The 20,471-nt window shown below is 42.3% G+C and overlaps 1 protein-coding gene and 1 pseudogene across 1 annotated transcript in view; one reads left to right on the forward strand and one right to left on the reverse strand.

Moving 5' to 3' along the window:
• Positions 1 to 804: 804 nt before the first annotated feature.
• Positions 805 to 20,471, reverse strand: part of Gk5 (glycerol kinase 5) — a 92,585-nt gene continuing 72,918 nt past the window's right edge. The window contains exons 12-16 of the mRNA XM_012949895.2: positions 16,446 to 16,540; positions 14,276 to 14,379; positions 10,808 to 10,867; positions 6,656 to 6,789; positions 805 to 2,119 (exon numbers count right to left, since the gene is read on the reverse strand). Of these exons, the coding sequence (XP_012805349.2) occupies positions 1,971 to 2,119; positions 6,656 to 6,789; positions 10,808 to 10,867; positions 14,276 to 14,379; positions 16,446 to 16,540 (542 nt within the window). The 3' untranslated portion in view covers positions 805 to 1,970. The remainder of the gene's footprint in view (positions 2,120 to 6,655; positions 6,790 to 10,807; positions 10,868 to 14,275; positions 14,380 to 16,445; positions 16,541 to 20,471) is intronic.
• LOC123455586 lies at positions 5,318 to 6,565 on the forward strand (annotated as a pseudogene).

Here is a 20,471-nt window from a genome sequence, read left to right on the forward strand (position 1 = left end):
GCCATCATTTAAAACAAATAACCCCCACAAAGAAACAAACATTTTCAGGGCTGGAGAGACAGCTCAGTGGTTAAAGGCACTTGCTTTCAAGCCTGGTTTTCAACCCCAGTTCCCACATACGTCAGATACATAAAATGACACATGGGTCTACAGTTTATTTAGAGTAGCAAGAGGCCCTGGCTCATCCATGCTCACACTCTCACTCTCTTTCTCAAATAAATATGTATTTTTTAAAGTAAAAAGTTGCAGGCTGGAGAGATGGCTTAGCAGCTAAGGTGCATGCCTGCAAAGCCTAAGGACCCAAGTTCAATTCTCCAGGTCCCACGTAGGTCAGAAGCACATGGTGGCACATGTGTCTGGAGTTCATTTGCAGTGGCTAGAGGCCCTGGCGTGCCCATTCTCTCTCTCTGTGTCTCTAATAAATTTAAAAAAAAATCTTTAAAAGAAAAGTCAGACTGGAGAGATGGCTTAGCAGTTAAGGCACTTGCCTGCCAAGCCTAAGGACCCAGGTTCAATTCTCCAGGTCCCTCGTAAACCAGATGCACAAGGTGGCCCATGTGTCTGGAGTTAGCTAAAGGCCCTAGTGTACCCATTCTCTCTCTCTCTCAGTGTATAAAATAAAAATCAAGCTGGGCGTGGTGGTACACACCTTTAATCCCAACACTTGGGAGGTAGAGGTAGGAGGATCACCTTGACTTCAAGGCCATCCTGAGACTACATAGTGAATTCCAGGTCAGCCTGGACTAGAGTGAAACCCTACCTTGAAAAACAAAAATCAGTAAGTTTAAAATGTGAAGTTTTCACAATTAAAAAAAAAAAAGACACTGGAGGTCATTGGAACAGAATTCACAGAAAGGCCATGTAATTGCTAGTTCTATCATAACTCCAAAAGGGACATATTTAACAGCAGCAATGAGATTCTCTCTTAAAAAGAAAATAAAATCCAGGCATGGTGACGCACACCTTTAATCCCAGCACTGGGGAGGCAGAGGTAGGAGGATCACTGTGAGTTCGAAGCCACCCTGAGAATACATAGTGAATTCCAGGTCAGCCTGAGCTAGAGTGAGACTCTATCTTGAAAAACCAAAAACTAAAATAAAATAAAATAATTCTCCTAGTCACTTCTTTACTTGCCTAGTTGTATAATAGTTCTATAACCATAGGACTTTTTTCTCCTGCCTCTCTCTCCCAAGTACTGGAACTGAAGGCATGGATGACCACGCCTAGCTTCAATGTTATTTTAGTCTACTAAGTAAAATTAGTTTTTCAGCATATGAAGAATGTTCAGCTAGGCACAATGATACACCCCTGTAATCCCAGCCCTAAGGAAGCTGAAGCAGGAGGATCTTGGGTTCCAGCTCAACAACAACAAAATATAACCCTCAGATTTTGGCTGAACAAGGAAGAATTAAGGCAGTGTCTTTATACCCAGTAAAGGAAAGCACTGACTAAAGAGCTTTAACTCAGAGTGGTAAGCTAAGTTCATATTTAGATATGACATTAAAAAATTATGGCTTTACACATCAAATAATGCTTTGAAATTCCACATTTTTTTCTATCACTCTTTCTTTTTAGTTACGTGGATTTCAAGAAATCCACTTAGTTTTAGAGAATGAAAGAAACACTGTTCACATGGTTTTAAACAAAAGTTGAATGGTGCTTGACCCATAACTATTACCTCTTGGAGGGTGAACAGCTGTGCTCTAGGTACCATTACCCAGCATAAAAAAGGAGAGGGACCCACAACTGTCAAAATACAGTTGGAAATGGCTAGTGTCTTTTGGAATTTGCTAAAAAATAGAGGATATAAAGCTCTGAGGTATTGTTGCCTTCTACTAAGACTTGGACTTGGATTGTGAAGCTCATTTGGAACCTTTTCTCAGACATGGTCATGCTGGTGATCCCTGAGTGGTGTCCCATCTCTACATCCTGTTCCTTAGCCATGTAGGGTTTTGACATTTCAATTAGTGTTACATCTTGTTATACCAATTCATAGAGCGCTTCACAGCTTTGACCCAATTTTCCATATTCATTTCATACTCTTGCCATTTCTTCTGTGGCTTGAAAACCATTTCACTTTGCCTCAGCTTCATTAGTTCCTCCTTGTCAGTCCAAAAACCTACAGATAGGAAAAAAAAAAAAAGAATTCTCAAATTTAAAGATAACCAACTCCATGAAATTTATTCACAAGCTTATGTGAGTTGTATCAGGGAAAATAATTAGTATGTTAAAACACAATCCAAAATATGCAGTACTGGAATTGACTATAGGAACCTGGCACATGTTAGGCAAGAACTGTACCAGTGAGCTATACTTCCAACTTCCACTTTTCTTCTACTGAGACAGGACCTCACTGTAGCCCAGGCTGATCTGGAATTCACTATGTAGTCTCAGGCTGGCCTTGAATTCATGGTGATCCTCCTACCTCTGCCTTTTGTATTAAAGGCTTGCATCACCACACCTGGTCTAGCATTTTCTTTCTTTCTTTTTTTTTTTTAATTTTTATTAGCATTTTCCATGATTATAAAAAAATATCCCATGTTAATTCCCTCCCTCCCCCCCCAACTTTCCCCTTTGAAATTCCATTCTCCATCATATTACCTCTCCATCACAATCGTACTGACATATATACAATATCAACCTATTGCATTTTCTTTTTTATACAATGAAAATAAATTAAGATTTTTGTCTTGAGTTAAATAGCAAATTGTTAGCATACACATAAAATTCAAAGTTGAGAATTAATATAAATTCCATTTCAAACTAGCATTTCATATAAGTTGTTTAAATTCCATTCAAGATATGATAATAATTCTAGACTATACTGATTTATTTACAAACAGGATTATGTGGTTTATAATAAAAAGCAGCAAGAGAACACATTTATAACCATAATCATGATTAGTCTGGCAGGATGAAGGGGTCTTGTCAGTAAGCTCACTACAGCTCACCTACATGGAAGTCTTTCTCACCTGTTTATTTTTATTTATTTGCATGTGTGTGAGGGTGTGTGTGTGCACAATTGTATGGGGGACCCAGGATCTCTTGCTGCTGCAAATGAATGTAAGATGTTATGCCACTTTTAGTGTTTTTTAACCTACTCATTTGCAAGCAGAGAGACAGAGAGAAGGGAGGAGACAGAAGGGGTGCACCAGGTTCTCTACCCACCATAAACAAACTCCACATGCAATTTTGTGTATCTGTCTGTATGTGGGTTCTAGGGAACCGAACCCAGGTCAATAGGCTTTGTAGGCAAGTGACTTAACTATTGAGCCACATTTTGTATTTGACTTACATGGCAGGCTTTGCAAGCCAGTGCTTTAACCATTTAGCCATCTCTCCAGCCCCTTTCTCATTTATTTTGGTTTTTCAAGGTAGGGTCTCTCTCTAGCCCAGGTTGAGCTGGAATTCACTATGTAGTCTCAGGGTGGCCTTGAACTCACAATAATCCTTTTAACCTCTACCTCTCGAGTGCTGGGATTAAAGGTATGCATCACCACGCCCGGCCCTTTCTCATTATTCTGGAATTGCAGGTTTTGCCACCAAATGTGGCATAAAATTCTCTTTTCTAAAAATTTCTTTTAGGTCACATTCTTCTTATTTACAAGTTAGTGTTCTGTGCTCTACTTAAAGGTATTAATTCAGGTTCATGGTTTTCATCTGTATGCTAGATGTACATCTATACACAAATCTAGTAACAAAAATAAATGTTTTTCTAGGCATGGTGGTGTATGACTATCATCTCAGCAATCAGGAAGCTGAGGCAGGAAGATTTTGGGCTCAAAGCCTGCCTAGGGTATGTAGCAAGACCCTGGAAGAAAGAAGAAAAAAGAAAAGAAATGAGGAGGAAGAGGGAGTGAAGAAGGAAATCATTTTAAAAATCTTTATTTCACTTGGCATGGTGGCACACTCAGAAGTTTGAGGTAGGAGAATCATTGTGAGTTGAAGACCACCCTGAGGCTACGTGGTGCATTCCAGGCTAGACTGGGTTAAAGCAAGACACTACCTCGAAAAACCAAAATGTGTGTGTGTGTGTGTGTGTGTGTGTGCGCGCGCGCGCGCGCGCGCATTTTGTTGTGCCTGGCATGGTGGCACACACACTTAATCCTGCCACGTGGCTGGAGTGGCTGGAGGCCCTGGCACGCCCATGCTCTTTCTCTATCTGCCTCTTTATCTATCTGTCACTCTCTAATAAATAAACAAATAAATAAATAAATAAATGAACTAACTCTTTAAAAAAAGTTATTTAAAAAAAAAGAATTCGGGCTGGAGAGATGGCTTAGCGGTTAAGCGCTTGCCTGTGAAGCCTAAGGACCCCGGTTCGAGGCTCGGTTCCCCAGGTCCCACGTTAGCCAGATGCACAAGGGGGCGCACGCGTCTGGAGTTCGTTTGCAGAGGCTGGAAGCCCTGGCGCACCCATTCTCTCTCTCTCCCTCTATCTGTCTTTCTCTCTGTGTCTGTCGCTCTCAAATAAATAAATAAAATTAAAAAAAAAAAAAAAGAATTCTATTAAACCAGTTTAACCTTAAAACCCAATCCTTGCTGTCTGGTTGCCCTGGATACCTCATGGGCACCCTCCCCCAGCTGCTGTCTGTCATCTGGTTTGCCTCAGCAAGAACCTCAATTGCTTGGTTAAGACAGTTTCCTCCTGCTCCCAGTAGTTCCTTTCAGTCACTTTTCTCCTATGGGTCCTCATGTTTCCTTGTAACGCCCGCCCCAAGGGGGCAACTGCAGGAAGCTCCAAATCTCGATAGATTCCTGGACTGTCTGCCATACAGTTCTTTTAATACTTTCTACTCAAGAAGTCCCCCAAGATCCTCCCTTGCTGACCACCAAAGCAGATGAGAATTAAGTGCCCTCATTTCATACCTCTGATTGAGGGAGTGACCCACCAACAGAGGTCAAAAGATATTTGGGGCCAGGTGTGGTAGTACACACCTTTAATCCCAGCACTCGGAACACAGAGAGAGGTAGGAGGATCGCCGGGAGTTCGAGGACACCTTGAGAATACATAGTAAATTCCAGGTCAGCCTGGGCCAGAGAGAGACCCCACCTCAAAAAACCAAAAAAAAAAAAAGACATTTTGTTAGCAATAACGGGCCTCAGTACTCAGTGGACACCTAGCTTCTCAGACCCTCTCTATTTTATTTTGTGAGTCAAGAAGAGACCTACAATCATACAAACAGCTTGCAAGAAAGCTCTCGTTCTGGCTCTCTATTCCTTCCTGTTCCACAGACAGCTGCACGGTCTTGTGCAATGCCAGTTACATTCCTGAGACACATGAATGAATGGATTTGGCTGTGCTGGGCACCTGGTCATGCCCATCAACTTAAGAAAAACAAATACTGTTGCCATCAATGACTCTTTAACAGACCTCAACCACAAGAACTACACAGTCCAGTACAACTCCACCCACACAGAAGGTTCCACAGCATAGTCGAGGCTGAGAACAAGAGGCTTGTTGTCAATGGGAAGGCCATCGCCACCTTTCAGGAGCAAGACCTCACCAACAACATTACATGGGCTGATGCATTTGCCACATATGCTGCGCAGTCTACCAGTGTCTGCACAGCCATAGAGAAGGTCGGAGCCCACTTGAAGGGTAGAGTCAAAAGGGTTATCATCGCTCCCCATCTGCTGATGCCCCATGTTTGTGATGGGCATGACCTTTGAGATGGATGACAACTCTCTCAATATCATGAATGTTTCCTGCACTACCGATGGCTTAGGTTTCCTGGCCAAGGTCGTCTATGACAACTTTAGCATTATGGAGGGACTGGAGACCAGAGTCCATGCCCTCATTGCCACCCAGAAGATTGGGGCCTGCCCTTCTGGGAAACTGGAGCGATAGCTTATGGGTCTTCCTAGAATTTTCAGCACTTCACCCACTGTCCGGCCAAGGCTGGGTAAAGTCGTCCCAGAACTGAATGGAAGCTTACTGGCAGCAGTGTTTTGCACACTTGCCTACAATGTGTCTGTCGTGGACCTGATCTGCCCCCTGGAGAAGGTGACAAATAAGATGACATTGAGAAGGTGGTAAAACAGACATCACAGGGCCCAGGAAGGGGCATCCTAGGCTGCACCAAGGACCAGGTTGTCTCCTGAAACTTTAACACTGGCACCCTTTGATGCTGGAGCTGGCATTGCCTTCAATGACAACTCTGTCAAGCTCATTTCTTTTTTTTTCCTTTCTTTAAATATAATTAATTAATTTACTTGTTTGAGAGAGAGAGAGAGAATGGGCACACCAGGGCCTCCAGCCACTGCAAACGAATACCAGATGCATGCGCCCCCTTGTGCATCTGGCTTACATGGGTCTTGGAGAATCGAACTGGGATCCTTTGGCTTTACAAGCAAGTGCCTTCACTGCTAAGCCATCTCTCCAGCCCTCAAGCTCACTGCTTGATGTGACAATGAATTTGGCTACAACAACAGATTGGTGAGCTCTCATGGTCTACATGTTCCAAGGAGTAAGAAGTCCTGGACCACACGCCCCAACACAGACTCCAACATCTCCCCTCCTCTCAGTTTCCTTTCCAGATCCCCTGGAAGGAGAGGGGCTTAAGGAGTCCTGTTCCGTCACTTATCAATAAAGTTCGCTGCACTCCCCTCAAGAAAGAAAGAAACCTTTTATTGTTATAAGATCCACACGTACCAATAGCAAGGCCGGCTAGAGAAGCTGCACCTAGGCAGGACATGTCGAAGTCTGCAGGTCTGTCTATCTTCTTATTGATCAAATCTGAAGTCATCTGCATGACAAAAGCATTCTTACAAACTCCTCCATCTGCCCTGTTGGGGAGCAAGACACACAAGATACATGAGGTAAGCTGTGTACAAGAAAAATATCATCAGTTCATTTTGTGTGGGTTAGTAGTTTCTAAACCACCCCTTTTTTTTTGTAGTGAGCTCTGGGCTTTCTATATGTTAAGATGCCCTTCCACTGAGCCACATCCCCAATCCATACAGAGTGAGTGAGTGAGAGAAAAGAGAGAGAGAGAAAGAGAGAGAGAGAGAGAAAGAGAGAGAGAGAGAGAGAGAGAGAGGGAGAATAGTGTGCAGATGCACATGCCTGAGAAGGCCAGAAGATGGCAGTGTTCTCCATCACTCTTCTGCCATACTTCTTTGAGACAGTCTGTCACTTACCCTGGAGCACACCACTTTGGCTGGTTAGCAAGCCCAGCGATCCTCCTATCCCCTACACACCTCAGTGCTTACAGATACAGGGCTATGTGGCCATGCCTAACTTTTTATTTTTTTTTTATATCTTATTTTTGTTTATACATTTGAGAGAGAAAGAGGCAGAGAGAGAGAAAAGAGACAGAGAATGAGCACACCAAGGGCCTTCAGCCACTGCAAACAAACTCCAGACGCATGTGTCACCTTGTGCATCCAGCTTACGTGAGTACTGGAGAGTCGTATCAGGGACCTTTGCTTTGCAGGCAAATGCCTTAACTGCTGAGCCATCTCTCCAGCTCATGCCTAACTTAAAATATATTTATTTATTTATTTATTTTATTTGCAAGTAGAGAGAGAGAGAGAGAGAGACAGAGAGAGAGAATGGGCACACCAGGGTCTCCAGCCACTGCAAAAGAACTCCAGATCCATGCACCACCTTGTGCATCTGGCTGTATGTGGGTCTTGGGGAATCGAACCTGGATCCTTGGGTTTTGCAGGCAAGCACCTTAACCGCTAAGCCATCTCTCCAGTCCCAAAGCTCTTGTTTTTGAGGTAGGGCCATACTCTAACCCAGGCTGACCTGGAACTCACTCTGTAGTCCAGGTTGGCCTCAAACTCATGGTGATCCTCCTACCTCTGCCTCCCAAGTGCTAGGATTAAAGGTGTGTGCCACCATACCCAGCTTCATGTCTAACTTTTTAAAAAATATTTTATTCATTTATTTATTTGACAAAGAAAGTGAGGGAGAGAAAGTAAGAGAATGGGTGTGCCTGGGCCTCTAGCCACTGCAAACAAACTCCAGACATGTGCTCCCCCTTGTACATCTGGCTAATGTGGGTCTTGGGGAATTGAACCAGGGTCCTTCAGCTTTGCAGGCAAATGCCTTAACTGCTAAGCCTTCCCTCCAGCCCTCTAACTTTTTTTATGAGAGAGAGAGAGAGGAGGACAGAGAATTGGGGGCATGCCAGGGCCTCCAGCCACTGTAATTGAACTCCAGAGACATGGACCACCTACTGTGCATGCGTGACCTTGCCTACTTGCGTCACCTTGTGCATCTGGCTTACATGGGACCTGGAGAGTCAAACATGAGTCCTTAGGCTTCACAGGCAAGGGCCTTAGCTGCTAAGCCATCTCTCCAGTCCTCATGTAGAATTTTTATGTGGGTACTGGAACGTGAACTCAGGTAGTGCTCTTAACCACTAAGCCATCTCCTCAGCCCAAGTTTAAGGTTTTACTTTCAAAACTATATAAGTGAGCCTTCAACTGAAGACAGGATCTTGAGGGTTTATTTATTTATGTATTGGGGGGGTATGCACATGGCACAGTCCATGTAGAGGTGACAGGACAACAGTGAGGTGTCCACTTTCTTTGAGACAGGGTCATTTGACATTGTAAACGCTATCAAACTGCAGACAGACTTTAGACTAGTTGGCTTCAGATTCTCTTGTCTCCACCTCCCATTGCTGTAGGAGTGTTAGGATCACAGATACATGTACCACTTTACACCTAGCTTTATGTGAGGGCTGGGGAATTGGACCTGGGCTGTTAGGCTGAACAAGTAAGTGTCTTTAACCACGAAGCAACCTCCCCACCCCCTTCCCTTTTGTTTTAAGACAGAGTCTCATGCAGCCCAGGATGACCTCAAACTCAGTATAGAGCTGAGAATGACCTTGAACTCCTGATCATTCTGCCTCTACCTCCCAAGGGCTGAGACGATGGGCATGTACCACCTTGCTCTAGTTGTAGGATCTTACTGAGTACTCTTCAAACACTGTCTTTATTCTTGCCACCAGTTTCCTATCTATCCAGTCTCGTCTTGGAACTAGGAGGCTGGGGTAGGGGTAGGTGGGCTTCTATAATCCTGGGACATTGATGGCACGATGGAAGGTGGAGAGAGGAGAATTTCCCAACAGTTCCTGGACCAGCTAGCCTGGCAAGTAGCAAGTAGTGAGTATAGCAGAGAATAACAATGAGAAGAGAGACAGAGACAGAACCTCAAGTGAGGCAGAAAGCAAAGAGGCACCGGAAAGCTGTCCTCTGACGACTCCACATGAGCCAGGACACCTATGCACCTGTACTCACACCTATTTACATCATGTACACACACAAGTAAATGAATGAAAAATTAAAAACTCGGGGATGGTGACACAGCTTAGTGATTAAAGCACTTGCTTGCAAGCCTGACAGCCCAGGTTCAAATCCCCATTGTCCACATAAAGACAGATAAACAAAGTGGCACAGGCATCTGGGGTTCATTTGCAGTGGCAAGAAGCCCTGGTACATCCATATTTATTCTCATTCTGTCTGTCTCTCTCTTCCTCTCTCACTCTGCTTACGTAATAATAATAAATTTAATTAAAAAACAAAGAATTTAGACATTATAGCAAAAAAAAGTCAAAATCTTTAATGTGTGTAAAACAAAAAGGATGGCTAATGAAATTTTCAAGATTTCTATAATATATATGTACCACCCACCAAACTGCATATTATGTTATAATTTCCATAAATCTAAAATTAGCTGCCTTTTCCTGTCCAAATCACTAAGACAATTATTGCCAAACAACTACGCCTAAGTTCTTTTTGAACTCCTGAAAAATAAACAAAACAGTAAAAAGAGATACTGAAGAATCACAATGATGTGCCAGGTGTAGTATCTCACACTTTTAATCCTACTGAGGCTGAAGTCAGAGAACTGCCATGGGTTCTTTGTGTGTGCACATGAGCATTTGCGTGTGTGGTGCATTCACATGTGTGCCTGTGTGCGCAGAGGCAACAGGACAACCTTAGGTGCCTTCCTCAAAAAAAGTATCCACTTTTCTTTTTTTTAAATAGTGTCCCTCATTGGACTAGAGCTTGCCATTGAGGCCAGACTGACTAGTTAGCAATGCTCCTGTCTCCACCTCCCAAGCACTAGGCATTCACCACACCTGGCATTTTATTTTTAAATACTTTTATATATTTGACACAGAGAAAAGACAAGAGATACAGAGACAGACAGACAGAGTGTATGGGTACTCCAGAGCCTCTTACCACTGCAAATCAACTCCAGACACACATACTACTTTATGCATCTAACTTTATGTGGGTACTGGGGAATTAAACCCAGGCCATTAGCCATTATAAGCAAGTGTCTTTAACCACTGAACCATCTCTTCAGTTCACACCTGGTATTTTAATGTGCGTTCAAAGGATCAAGCTCAGGCTTTCACACTTAAGAAGTGCTTTACCAGGGCTGGAGAGATGGCTTAGCGGTTAAGCGCTGGCCTGTGAAGCCTAAGGACCCCGGTTCGAGGCTCGGTTCCCCAGGTCCCACGTTAGCCAGATGCACAAGGGGGCGCACGCGTCTGGAGTTCGTTTGCAGTGGCTGGAAGCCCTGGTGCGCCCATTCTCTCTCTCCCTCTATCTGTCTTTCTCTCTGAGTCTGTCGCTCTCAAATAAATAAATAAATAAATATTAAAAAAAAAAAAAAAAAAAGAAGTGCTTTACCAGTGGAACTCTCTCTCCAGGCCATTTTTTATTTACACTGCGGTATGGGGCTCACACTCAGGATCATGCTCTAACCACCAGCTAAATCGTTAGCCTGATTTATTTGTAGCTTCTAATTGTACTTGTAGAAATAAAGTTTACCTACCGGACATTTGTAACTGGGATATGGATTTCCTTCTGCAACATATCATATAGTTGTTTGTTTCTAGTTAAAAAACAAAATAACTATTTAGATAGTATTCATACAATAATTCTGCATTCTATTTTGATCTCAAAATATGATGGTTTTATTTACTTGAGATGCATAAAACTTGCAAAAGAAACTATTAAAGAAATTTGGCTAAATAGACTGCCTAACCTATGCTCAACTAAACAAGCTCGGGTCCTTGTTTTCATATAAGATAGCACAAGTTTTGTTTTACTTTATGGCCATTCTAAAAAGAAAAAGTTCAAGAAATTATCTATTTAATAGGTAACCTTTAATATCATATAACATAAATAGTATCTAATAGAATTTATTAAATATAATCATTTTGTAGATTACAAAAAATATATATATTTTAATTTGTAGAAACATTGCTTACACATGGTAATTCTATTCTTTTTTTTAAACCTTTTTTTTTTCAAGGTAAGGTCTCACTCTAGTTCAGGATGACCTGTACTCTGTAGTCTCAGGTTGTCCTCAAACTCACAGCAATCCTTCTGCTTCTGCCTCCCAAGTGCTGGGGATTAAAGGTGTGCAGAGAGCCGGGCGTGGTGGCGCACACCTTAAACCCAGCACTCGGGAGGCAGAGGCAGGAGGATTGCCATGAGTTTGAGGCCACCATGAGACTACAAAGTGAAGTCCATGTCAGCATGAACTAGAACTAGAGTGAGACCCTGCCTCAGAAAAACAACCAACCAACAGCAACAAAAAACAACAGCAAGATGGTACACACCTTTATTTTATTTATTTATATTTTTTTTGAGGTAGGGTTTTCTTTTTTATTTTTCTGGGGGGCTGTAGGGTCTCACTCTAGCTCAGGCTGCCCTGGAATCTCCAGCCCCGTTCTATTCTTAATTTTAACAATTTACACTTGTTCCATAACCAAAAGGTCAAAGGGGAGCTGGAGAGATGGCTTGGTGGTTAAGCGCTTGCCTGTAAAGCCTAAGGACCCTGGTTCAAGGCTCAATTCCCCAGGACCCACATTAGCCAGATGCACAAGGGGGCACACGCATCTGGCATTCATATGCAGTGGCTGGAGGCCCTGGCGCACCCATTCTCTCTCTCTCTCTGCCTCTTTCTCTGTCTGTCGCTCTCAAATAAATAAATAAAAATAAACCAAAAAAAAAAAAAAAAAGACCAGGGAGGAGGGTACTTAATAGGTTGATATTGTATATATGTAAGTACAATGATTGAGATGGGGAGGTAATATGATGGAGAATGGAAATTCAAAGGGGAAAGTGTCAGGGGGGAGGGAAGGAATTACCATGGGATTTTTTTTTATAATCATGGAAAATGTTAATAAAAATTAAAAAAAAAAGAAAGACCAAAGGGAAATATGCAATAAAGAATAATTCTTGCCAGATGTGGTGGTGCATGCCTTTAATCCCAGCACTCAGGAGGCAGAGGTAGGAGGACCTCTGTGAGTTCAAGGCCAGCCTAAGACTACATAGTGAATTCCAGGTCAGCCTGAGCTAGAGTAAGACCCTACCTCGAGAAATAAACAAACAAAATAATAATAATAATAATTCTTAGGCTGGGGAGATGGCTCAGTGGTTAAAGTGCTTACTGGCCTGTGTTTGATTTCCCAGTAGACAGATGCACAAAGAGGCACATGTTTGGAGTTCACTACCAGCCCTGTAATGCAGTAGGGTCTCACTCTAGCTCAGGCTGACCTGGAATTCACTATGTAGTCTCAGGGTGGCCTTGAACTCACGGTGACCCTCCCACCTCTGCCTCCTGTGTGCTGGGATTAAAGGTGTGTGCCATCACACCCAGCCTATATGATTAATTTTTTAAAAAATGAAAAAAGAACTTTAAGCCAAACATGGTGGCTGACATATTTATTCCCAGTACTTTGGAGTATGGGGCAGGAGGATCAGGAGTTCAAGGCCAGCTTTGGCTACAGAGCAAGTTTCAGGACAGGTTGGTCTCCATAAAATCTTGTATCCAAAAGAAAACAAAATAAAACTAAAACCTAAACTATATAGTAAGTAATTAAAAAGAATAATAATTTTTTTTTTTTTTTTTGGTTTTTCAAGATAGGGTCTCACTCTGGCCCAGGCTGACCTGGAATTCACTATGTAGTCTCAGGGTGGCCTCGAACTCGTGGTGATCCTCCTACCTCTGCCTCCCAAGTGCTGGGATTAAAGGCATGCGCCACCAAGCCCAGTGAATAATTCTTATTATTCAGGAAAATAAAATAGAAGCATCATTGGTTCAAAATTTTCATCATGAATAAGGACGCTAACCTTTGAAACTTCAAATTTTGAACCACAATGCTAAGAAGCAGGATTTTTAATTAATTTATTTATTTGAGAGAGACAGACAGAAAGAGGCAGATGGGAAACAAAAAGTGAGTATGGATGTTCCAGGGCCTATTGCCCTTGCAAATGAACTCCAGATGCAGGTACCATTTTGTGCAACTGCCTTTATGTGTGTAATGCAGATAGAACCCAGGTTATCAGGCTTTGCAAGTAAGTGCTTTTAAATGTTGAGTCATCTCTCCAGCTCTGGATAGTTTAAAATGATATTTATTTAAAAAATATATTTTATTTATTTATTTGAGAGAGAAAGACACAGATAGAGAATGGACATGCCAGGACTTCTAGCCACTGAAAAGTCCAGATGCATGTGCCATCTTGTGCATCTGGTTTATGTGGGTACTAGGGAATTGAATCTGGGTCCTTTGGCTTTGCAGGTAAGTGCCTTAACCACTAAGCCACTTCTCCAGCCCCGTTTATTTGTTTGTTTATTTGTTTATTGGGGGCGGATATGAGCACACCAGGGCCTCCAGCCACTGCAAATGAACTCCAGATGCATGCACCACCTTGTGCATCTGGTTTACAAGGGTCCTGAGGAATTGAACCTAGGTCCTTAGGTTTTGCAGGCAAGTGCCTTAACCATAAGCCATTTCTCCAGCCCAAGTCCTGGATTTTTACTTTTTGTTTTTTGTGGTGCTGGTGATCAAACTCAAGTCTCCACAAATTCAAAGCATACACTCTGCCTCAAAGCTGTAGTCTCAGCTCAAACATCATTTAATTTTAAGATATCAAGTCCAAGTGTCCTCTTACTACTAAATATGAAAAAAAGGAATTAGCAACAAGGAAAGATGATATAACTTACAGTATTTACTAAACTGAACATATAAGTTAAATAATTTAATTAAAATTAAGAAAATTTCAAGCTGGGCATTATTACCTGTAATCCCAGCACTAGGGAGAATAAAACAGCAGGATTACCATGTGGGTAGGCCAGTCTGGACTACACAGCAAGTTCCTAGCCAGCCTCACCTACAGCGTGATACTCTGCCCTAACCCCATTCCCCAAACAAATTTTCAGTTTGGTAGCAAATTCATAAAGGAAATGACAAAATGTGAGAACGGCAGAAGTTAAGGCAGGGTTTCCTACCTGAAAGCTATTGACTCCAGGATTGCTCGGACAAGATGGAATTTACTGGTGGAAGGCTTCAACCCCATAAAAGCAGCACATGCACAGGGGTCATTTACTGGAGCCTGAAGTAAAAGATAATGAGAACAGAGTCATGTCTAAATTGCATCTATACATGTGATGGCATACATGTGATAAAAGCATAGCTACCTTAGGAGAATGTTTGTTTATTTGAGAGAAGGAAAGAGAAAATAAATGAACGAACATGAGCACATCAAGGCCTCTTGCTACTGCAGACAACCTTCAGATGCCTGGGCCACTTTGTGCATCTGGCTTTATGTGGGTACTGGGGAGTCGTACCTGGGTTGGCAGGCTATGCAAGCGTCTTTAGCAGCTGAGCCATCTCCCCAGCTCCAAATGTTTATTTAAGTAATTTAAAAATAAATAATTCAAAGATCACATTAAGTATTGGGATAACTATTTGTGACAAAGCTTATGCTGACCTAGTACTCACTATGTGGCTCAGGGCAGTCTTAAACTTGAAGCTATCCTCTGCCATTACCTCCAAGATACAGAGATTATAAGCACTAAGACACTTTCATATAAACAAATTATGTTTAAAAAAGAAGAATGTAGTTTGAGAGAGATCAAGAGAGAGAGAGAGAGAATGAATGCACCATGGCTATGGATTCCAGATGCATGTGCCATTTTGTGCATCTGGCTTTACATGGGTATTTAGGAATCAAACCTGGGCCAGTAGGCTTTGCAAGCAAGCTCCTTTCACCCGAGCCTCCTCTCCAGACCCACCTCTCATCTTTTAAAACATTATATACCTTGTATTGTTTTTTGAGGTAAGTTAGGTGATGGGAAAGTTAAGTAGAGTTGTCAAAATTACTAACGCCCTGAGCACATTTTTCAGGAAGAAAGGCTTAGGAGTAATCCAGCCACAACCTCTCACATTTGCAGATAACAGCCACTCCTTCCCTGAACTCTCCTCCTGGAGCCTTGGCCGGATGAAGACTTTTCCTGTCCTGTGATGGGGCTATTTTAGGGTTGCCTTACATCGCCACAAAGAGGGGATAATGCAATCTCTACATAAACTTCCCAAGCTTCAGTTATTTACGACAGAGCACAGAGAAGAGGAATTTTCACATGCATCAAAATTTTAAGTCGCTGGACTTTGACTGTCTTAGTATGGGATGGAATTAAGAAAGAGGAAATTTTGTGTTGGAGAGGTGGCTCAGCAGATAAAGGGCTTCCTGCTTGCCAAACCTGAAAGCCTGGCAGCCCAAGTTTGATTCCCTAGTGCCCATGAAAAGCAGCTGAACAAAGTGGCGCATGTGTCTGGAATTTGTGTGCAGTGGAGGAGGCCCTGGTGCTCCCAATCTCATTCTCTTTCTCTGTCTCTGTCTCAAATAAATATATTTTTTTTAATATTTAAAGAAAAAATTTTACTTTTTCAAGGAAAAATATTTTCATGAAGTATAATAGGACTAGTATAAGCTTTCTCCCCCAAATAATTTTGTTTATAACATTACACCTGCAATTTTTCCCTGTCTGTGCAACCTAAATCAAAGTCAGTATTACAGTTGAGTTGTTTCAACTAAATACAAGATTAAATATTTCAAAATTAGGCCTTTAATAATTTGCTTTTTAATTAGGTAAAGTAACCCATATTTCACCACAATAATTAGTGGAAAGAAATCTTGACTTTGGAGACTAGTTCATGAAACCTACTTCAGAATACATACATTACATGTATGCGTACCAGTACATTTCTAATTCTCATTGGTATACTTCCTCTAAGTAAAGAATGCCTAGTCACTGAAATATTCCCCTCCACACTCTGAAATGGGTATTTTTAGTCTTGATAGAGTAATCCAAAGTCATATTTAAAAGATAATCCCCTTCCAACTTTTAGGCTCCACAGGATAGAGTTGTAAGCGGGTGCCAGCCGAATTCTTCAAGAGCAGGCCAAACCAGCAGGGCACACTTGCAGGACACGCTGCTCTCTCAGGGAATTTGGACCATGTCAGGCACAGCACAACTTCTCAGTCCAAGAATGTACCTTTCCCGTTAATGCCGATGGATGTCCAAAGTTTTCAGGTAAGAGAAGGGTATCCACAAAGCTTTGGGCATGGTGGGAGGAGGAAAATAATTACAATTGCCATTAACTTATTTTTTTTAATACCTGTAATCCACTAAAAGATGGAACAAAATAAACTCCTTCAGAATCTTCTAAACTTTGGGCCATTTTTTCAGTCTCAGCAGCATCTTTGAAAAGATCTGTAAAACAAACACAAACAACCTTAAAACAAAAGGAAAGGGTTGGGGAAGAACAAACAGAATATATTATAGATCAGCTCCATATGTAATGAGCCTCAGGTTTTTGAGTACTGTAAGGAATCAATTTTATACATAGTTTCTTTTCTTTTCTTTCTTTTTTTTTTTTTCATTAAAGATTATACTCAGACTGGGAACATAGCTCAGTTGGTAAAGTACTTGCCACGTATGCACAAAGCCTTGGGGTTGCATACCTGCAATCCCAGGATTTAGGAGGCACACACACACATACATACATATATATATCCATCCATCCATAAACTAAGTACTAAGTTGGGGCATGGTGGTGCACATCTTTAGTCCTAGCATTTGAAAGGCTAAGGTAGGAGGATTGCCATGAATTCCAGGTCAGCCTGAGGCTATAGGGAGTTCCTAGTTCAGATTGGGATAGAGTGAGACCTTGTCTTGAAAAGGAAGGAAGAGGGCCACAGAGATTGCTCAGTGGTAAAGGCATTTACCTGTGAAGCCTAAGGACCCAGGTTCAATTCCCCAGTACCCACATAAGGCTGATGCACAAGGTAGCAATTTCATCTGTAGTTCATTTGCAGTGGCAGGAGGTCCTGGTGAACCAATTCATTCACTCTCTCACGCTATCTGCCTCTTTCCTTCTCTCTCTCAAAGAAATAAGTATTAAAGAAAAGGGAGGAAAGGAAAGAAGGAGAGAGGGAGAGAACAGAATAGAATCAATATGTAAGATGGATGCAATTCCCTTTTTTTCCCTCTCAGTGTTATGAGATAGAACCCAAGATCTTATGCGTGGCAAGCAAACACTCTAGTACTGACTGCATCTCTACCTTCTGAGTTTGCGCAGCATTACCACATGCAGGTAGCCTGTACCTAGATCCAGATGTAAGTTTTCTTGTTCAACGTCCTTGTGCGTCATTCACACCGCTACTTGCAGGAGTGCTCCTCTCACTCTCACATCATACATGATTCAATTAGGTGACTGTATACAAGTCATAAATCTACTGCTGGTGGACTACGGATGGGTTCCGGCTGTGGCTAATACAGGTCATAGTGAACAATTATTTGCATCTAGTGGAAATATGTTGTGAACATTTCTGTTTATTAAAATCAAGGAGCTGAATAACTAGCTTTTTCATTTTCAGATTTATGACTAGCTTAGGCAGACATAGTCACTTTCCAATTTCCTCACTTTTCACTTTCTTTTTTTTAAAAATTTTTAAATTTTTATTTATTTGCAGGGGAGGGAGGGAAGGAGAGAGAGAGAGAGAGAGAGCGCGAGGGAGAATGGGGGCATCAGGACCTCTTGCCACTGCAAATGAACTCCAGACGCATGCACCACTTTGTGCGTCAGGATTTGCGTGTGTGCTGGGGAATCAAACCCAGGTCATGAGGCTTTGCAAGCAAGCGCTTAACCACTGAGATATCTCTCCAGCCTGACCTCTGTTTTCATTGATGTACACTGGGGTTTTAGGGTGCACTGTAGTTGAGGATGGGTGTTGGGGGTTAGCTCCGACTTTTCACTTTCTTGAACTTGCTATGTAGCCAAGGATGTCCTTGAATGTCAGATCCTCCTGCCTCCACCTCTCAAGTGTTGTGATTACAGGCACATGTCACTGCACCACACTATGAAGTAACTATTGAATAAGCACATGTCAGAGATCAGACAAGTGCTCAGAAGTCAGCCACAATAGTATTGTCCTTACACCACCTTAATGAGTTGGCGTTATTTCACTATACAATTTGTTACAATAACAAACTGGTTAAAGAAAGACATATATCAAGATTTAATGTTAAAACTCAAGTTAAGGACTGGGGAGATGGCTCAGCAATTAAAGGCACTTGCTTACAAAGCCTGCAAGCCAAGGTTTGATTCCCAGGTACAAATATAAAGCCAGAAACAAAAGTGGTATGTGTGTAGAGTGTCTGTACCAGCAATAGGTCCTAGCACATGTGTGCATGCACACACACCAACACACAAATTAACACAAATTTTTTTTTTAAATTTATTTAAGAGCGACAGACACAGAGAGAAAGACAGATAGAGGGAGAGAGAGAGAATGGGCGCGCCAGGGCTTCCAGCCTCTGCAAACGAACTCCAGACGCGTGCGCCCCCTAGTGCATCTGGCTAACGTGGGTCCTGGGGAACCGAGCCTCGAACCGGGGTCCTTAGGCTTCACAGGCAAGCGCTTAACCGCTACGCCATCTCTCCAGCCCAACACAAATATTTTTAAAAAAGAAACTCAAGTTAATAAAGATCGGTTAGAGCTGGCTATATGCTTAAGGGGTACTACCTAGAATGTGCAAGTCCCTGGGTCTGATCCCTAACACTGTTATGAATGAATAAATATCATAATAGTAACTTCAAATGTTACTCAAAATGATAGTAACAGATCCGTAAGTTTTATCCATCTTGTTACAATTCCAGATGACACTCAAAATGTCTCTCGTACTTCAGGAAATAATGTTAAGGGCTGGAGAGATGGCTCTGTTGGTAAAGGGAGGACCCAGGTTTGGATCCACATCACCAATGTAGGAGCTTGGTACTGTGGTGCCTGCCTGTAATCTCAGTGCCAGAGAGGCAAAGACAAGAGGATTTTTGGGGGGAAAGGTATGGGGGATCTCCCTAGCTAGTCTAGCACTTGATGAAGCTCAGGTTCAGTGAGAAAACCTATCTCAGAACAAACAAACAAACAAACAAAAAAAGGGCATGGTGGTGCACACCTTTAATCCCAGCACTCCGGAGGCACAGGTAGGAGGATCGCCATGAGTTCAAGACCAGCCTGAGACTATATAGTGAATTCCAGGTCAGCCTGGGTCAGAGTGAGACCCTACCTTGAAAAACAAAAAACAAAACAAAAAAAAGGGTGGAGATTGACTGAAGTTAACCAAAATCAACTGCTGCTGGCTTCTACAGACACATACACAAACACATATATACAACATACACACATATACAACACACACATACTTCACTTGTGAGCTAGAATCAAGCACATCAGGAACTTAAAATAGCTTCAGCTAGGGCTGGGGAAATAATTTAGTGGTTAAAAGTGGTTGCTGATGGGGAGGTAATATGATGGAGAATGGAATTTCAAAGGGGAAAGTGTTGGGGGGGTAGGGAATTACCATGGGATTTTTTTTATAATCATGGAAAATGCTAATAAAATTTTTTTTAAAAAAGTGGTCGCTGGGCATGGTGGTACACACCTTTAATCCCAGCACTCGGGAGGCAGAGGTAGGAGGATCATGGTGAGTTCAAGGCCATCCTGAGACTACCTACTGAATTCCAGGTCAGCCTGAGCTAGAGTGAGGCTCTACCTTGAACTCCCCCCACCAAAAAAAAAAAAAAAAAAGTGGTGGCACGCCTTTAATCCCTGCACTTGGGAGGCAGAGGTAGGAGGACCACTGTGAGTTTGAGGCCACTCCAAGATTACAGAGTGAATTCCAGGTCAGCCTGGGGTACAGTGATACCCTATTTTAAAAAACCAAAAAAATTAAATAAATAAAAAGAGAGAGAACTTATTTCTAAAGCCTCCAGGGTTCATTTTCCAGCACCATGTAAAGCTGGCTGCCAGCAGGTTCTGAAGCACCCAGACCAGGTAGCCTGACATTCATTTATAGTCTAGAAGTTCACTTGCAGCAGCAAGAGACCCTGTGTCTCAGGGAAGTATGCAGCACCACATGAGACATCTCTATCACACCTTCCAAGGCTCACAGCCATTATGGAAGAGGTGGCAGACAGAATGCAAGAGCCAAAGGAAGGGGAGAAATGCAAAGCAGCCATGACATTCATAACTTCACAGTGGCTAATGCTACCTACACAAGACCTGCGTACTATGAGGAAAAATGACACTGAAATATAAGAGAGACTAGTTGGAAAGGAGAGATTCAGTAAAGGGGGCGTTTC

Source organism: Jaculus jaculus, chromosome 17 (assembly GCF_020740685.1).
Source record: "Jaculus jaculus isolate mJacJac1 chromosome 17, mJacJac1.mat.Y.cur, whole genome shotgun sequence".
NCBI lineage: Eukaryota > Metazoa > Chordata > Mammalia > Rodentia > Dipodidae > Jaculus > Jaculus jaculus.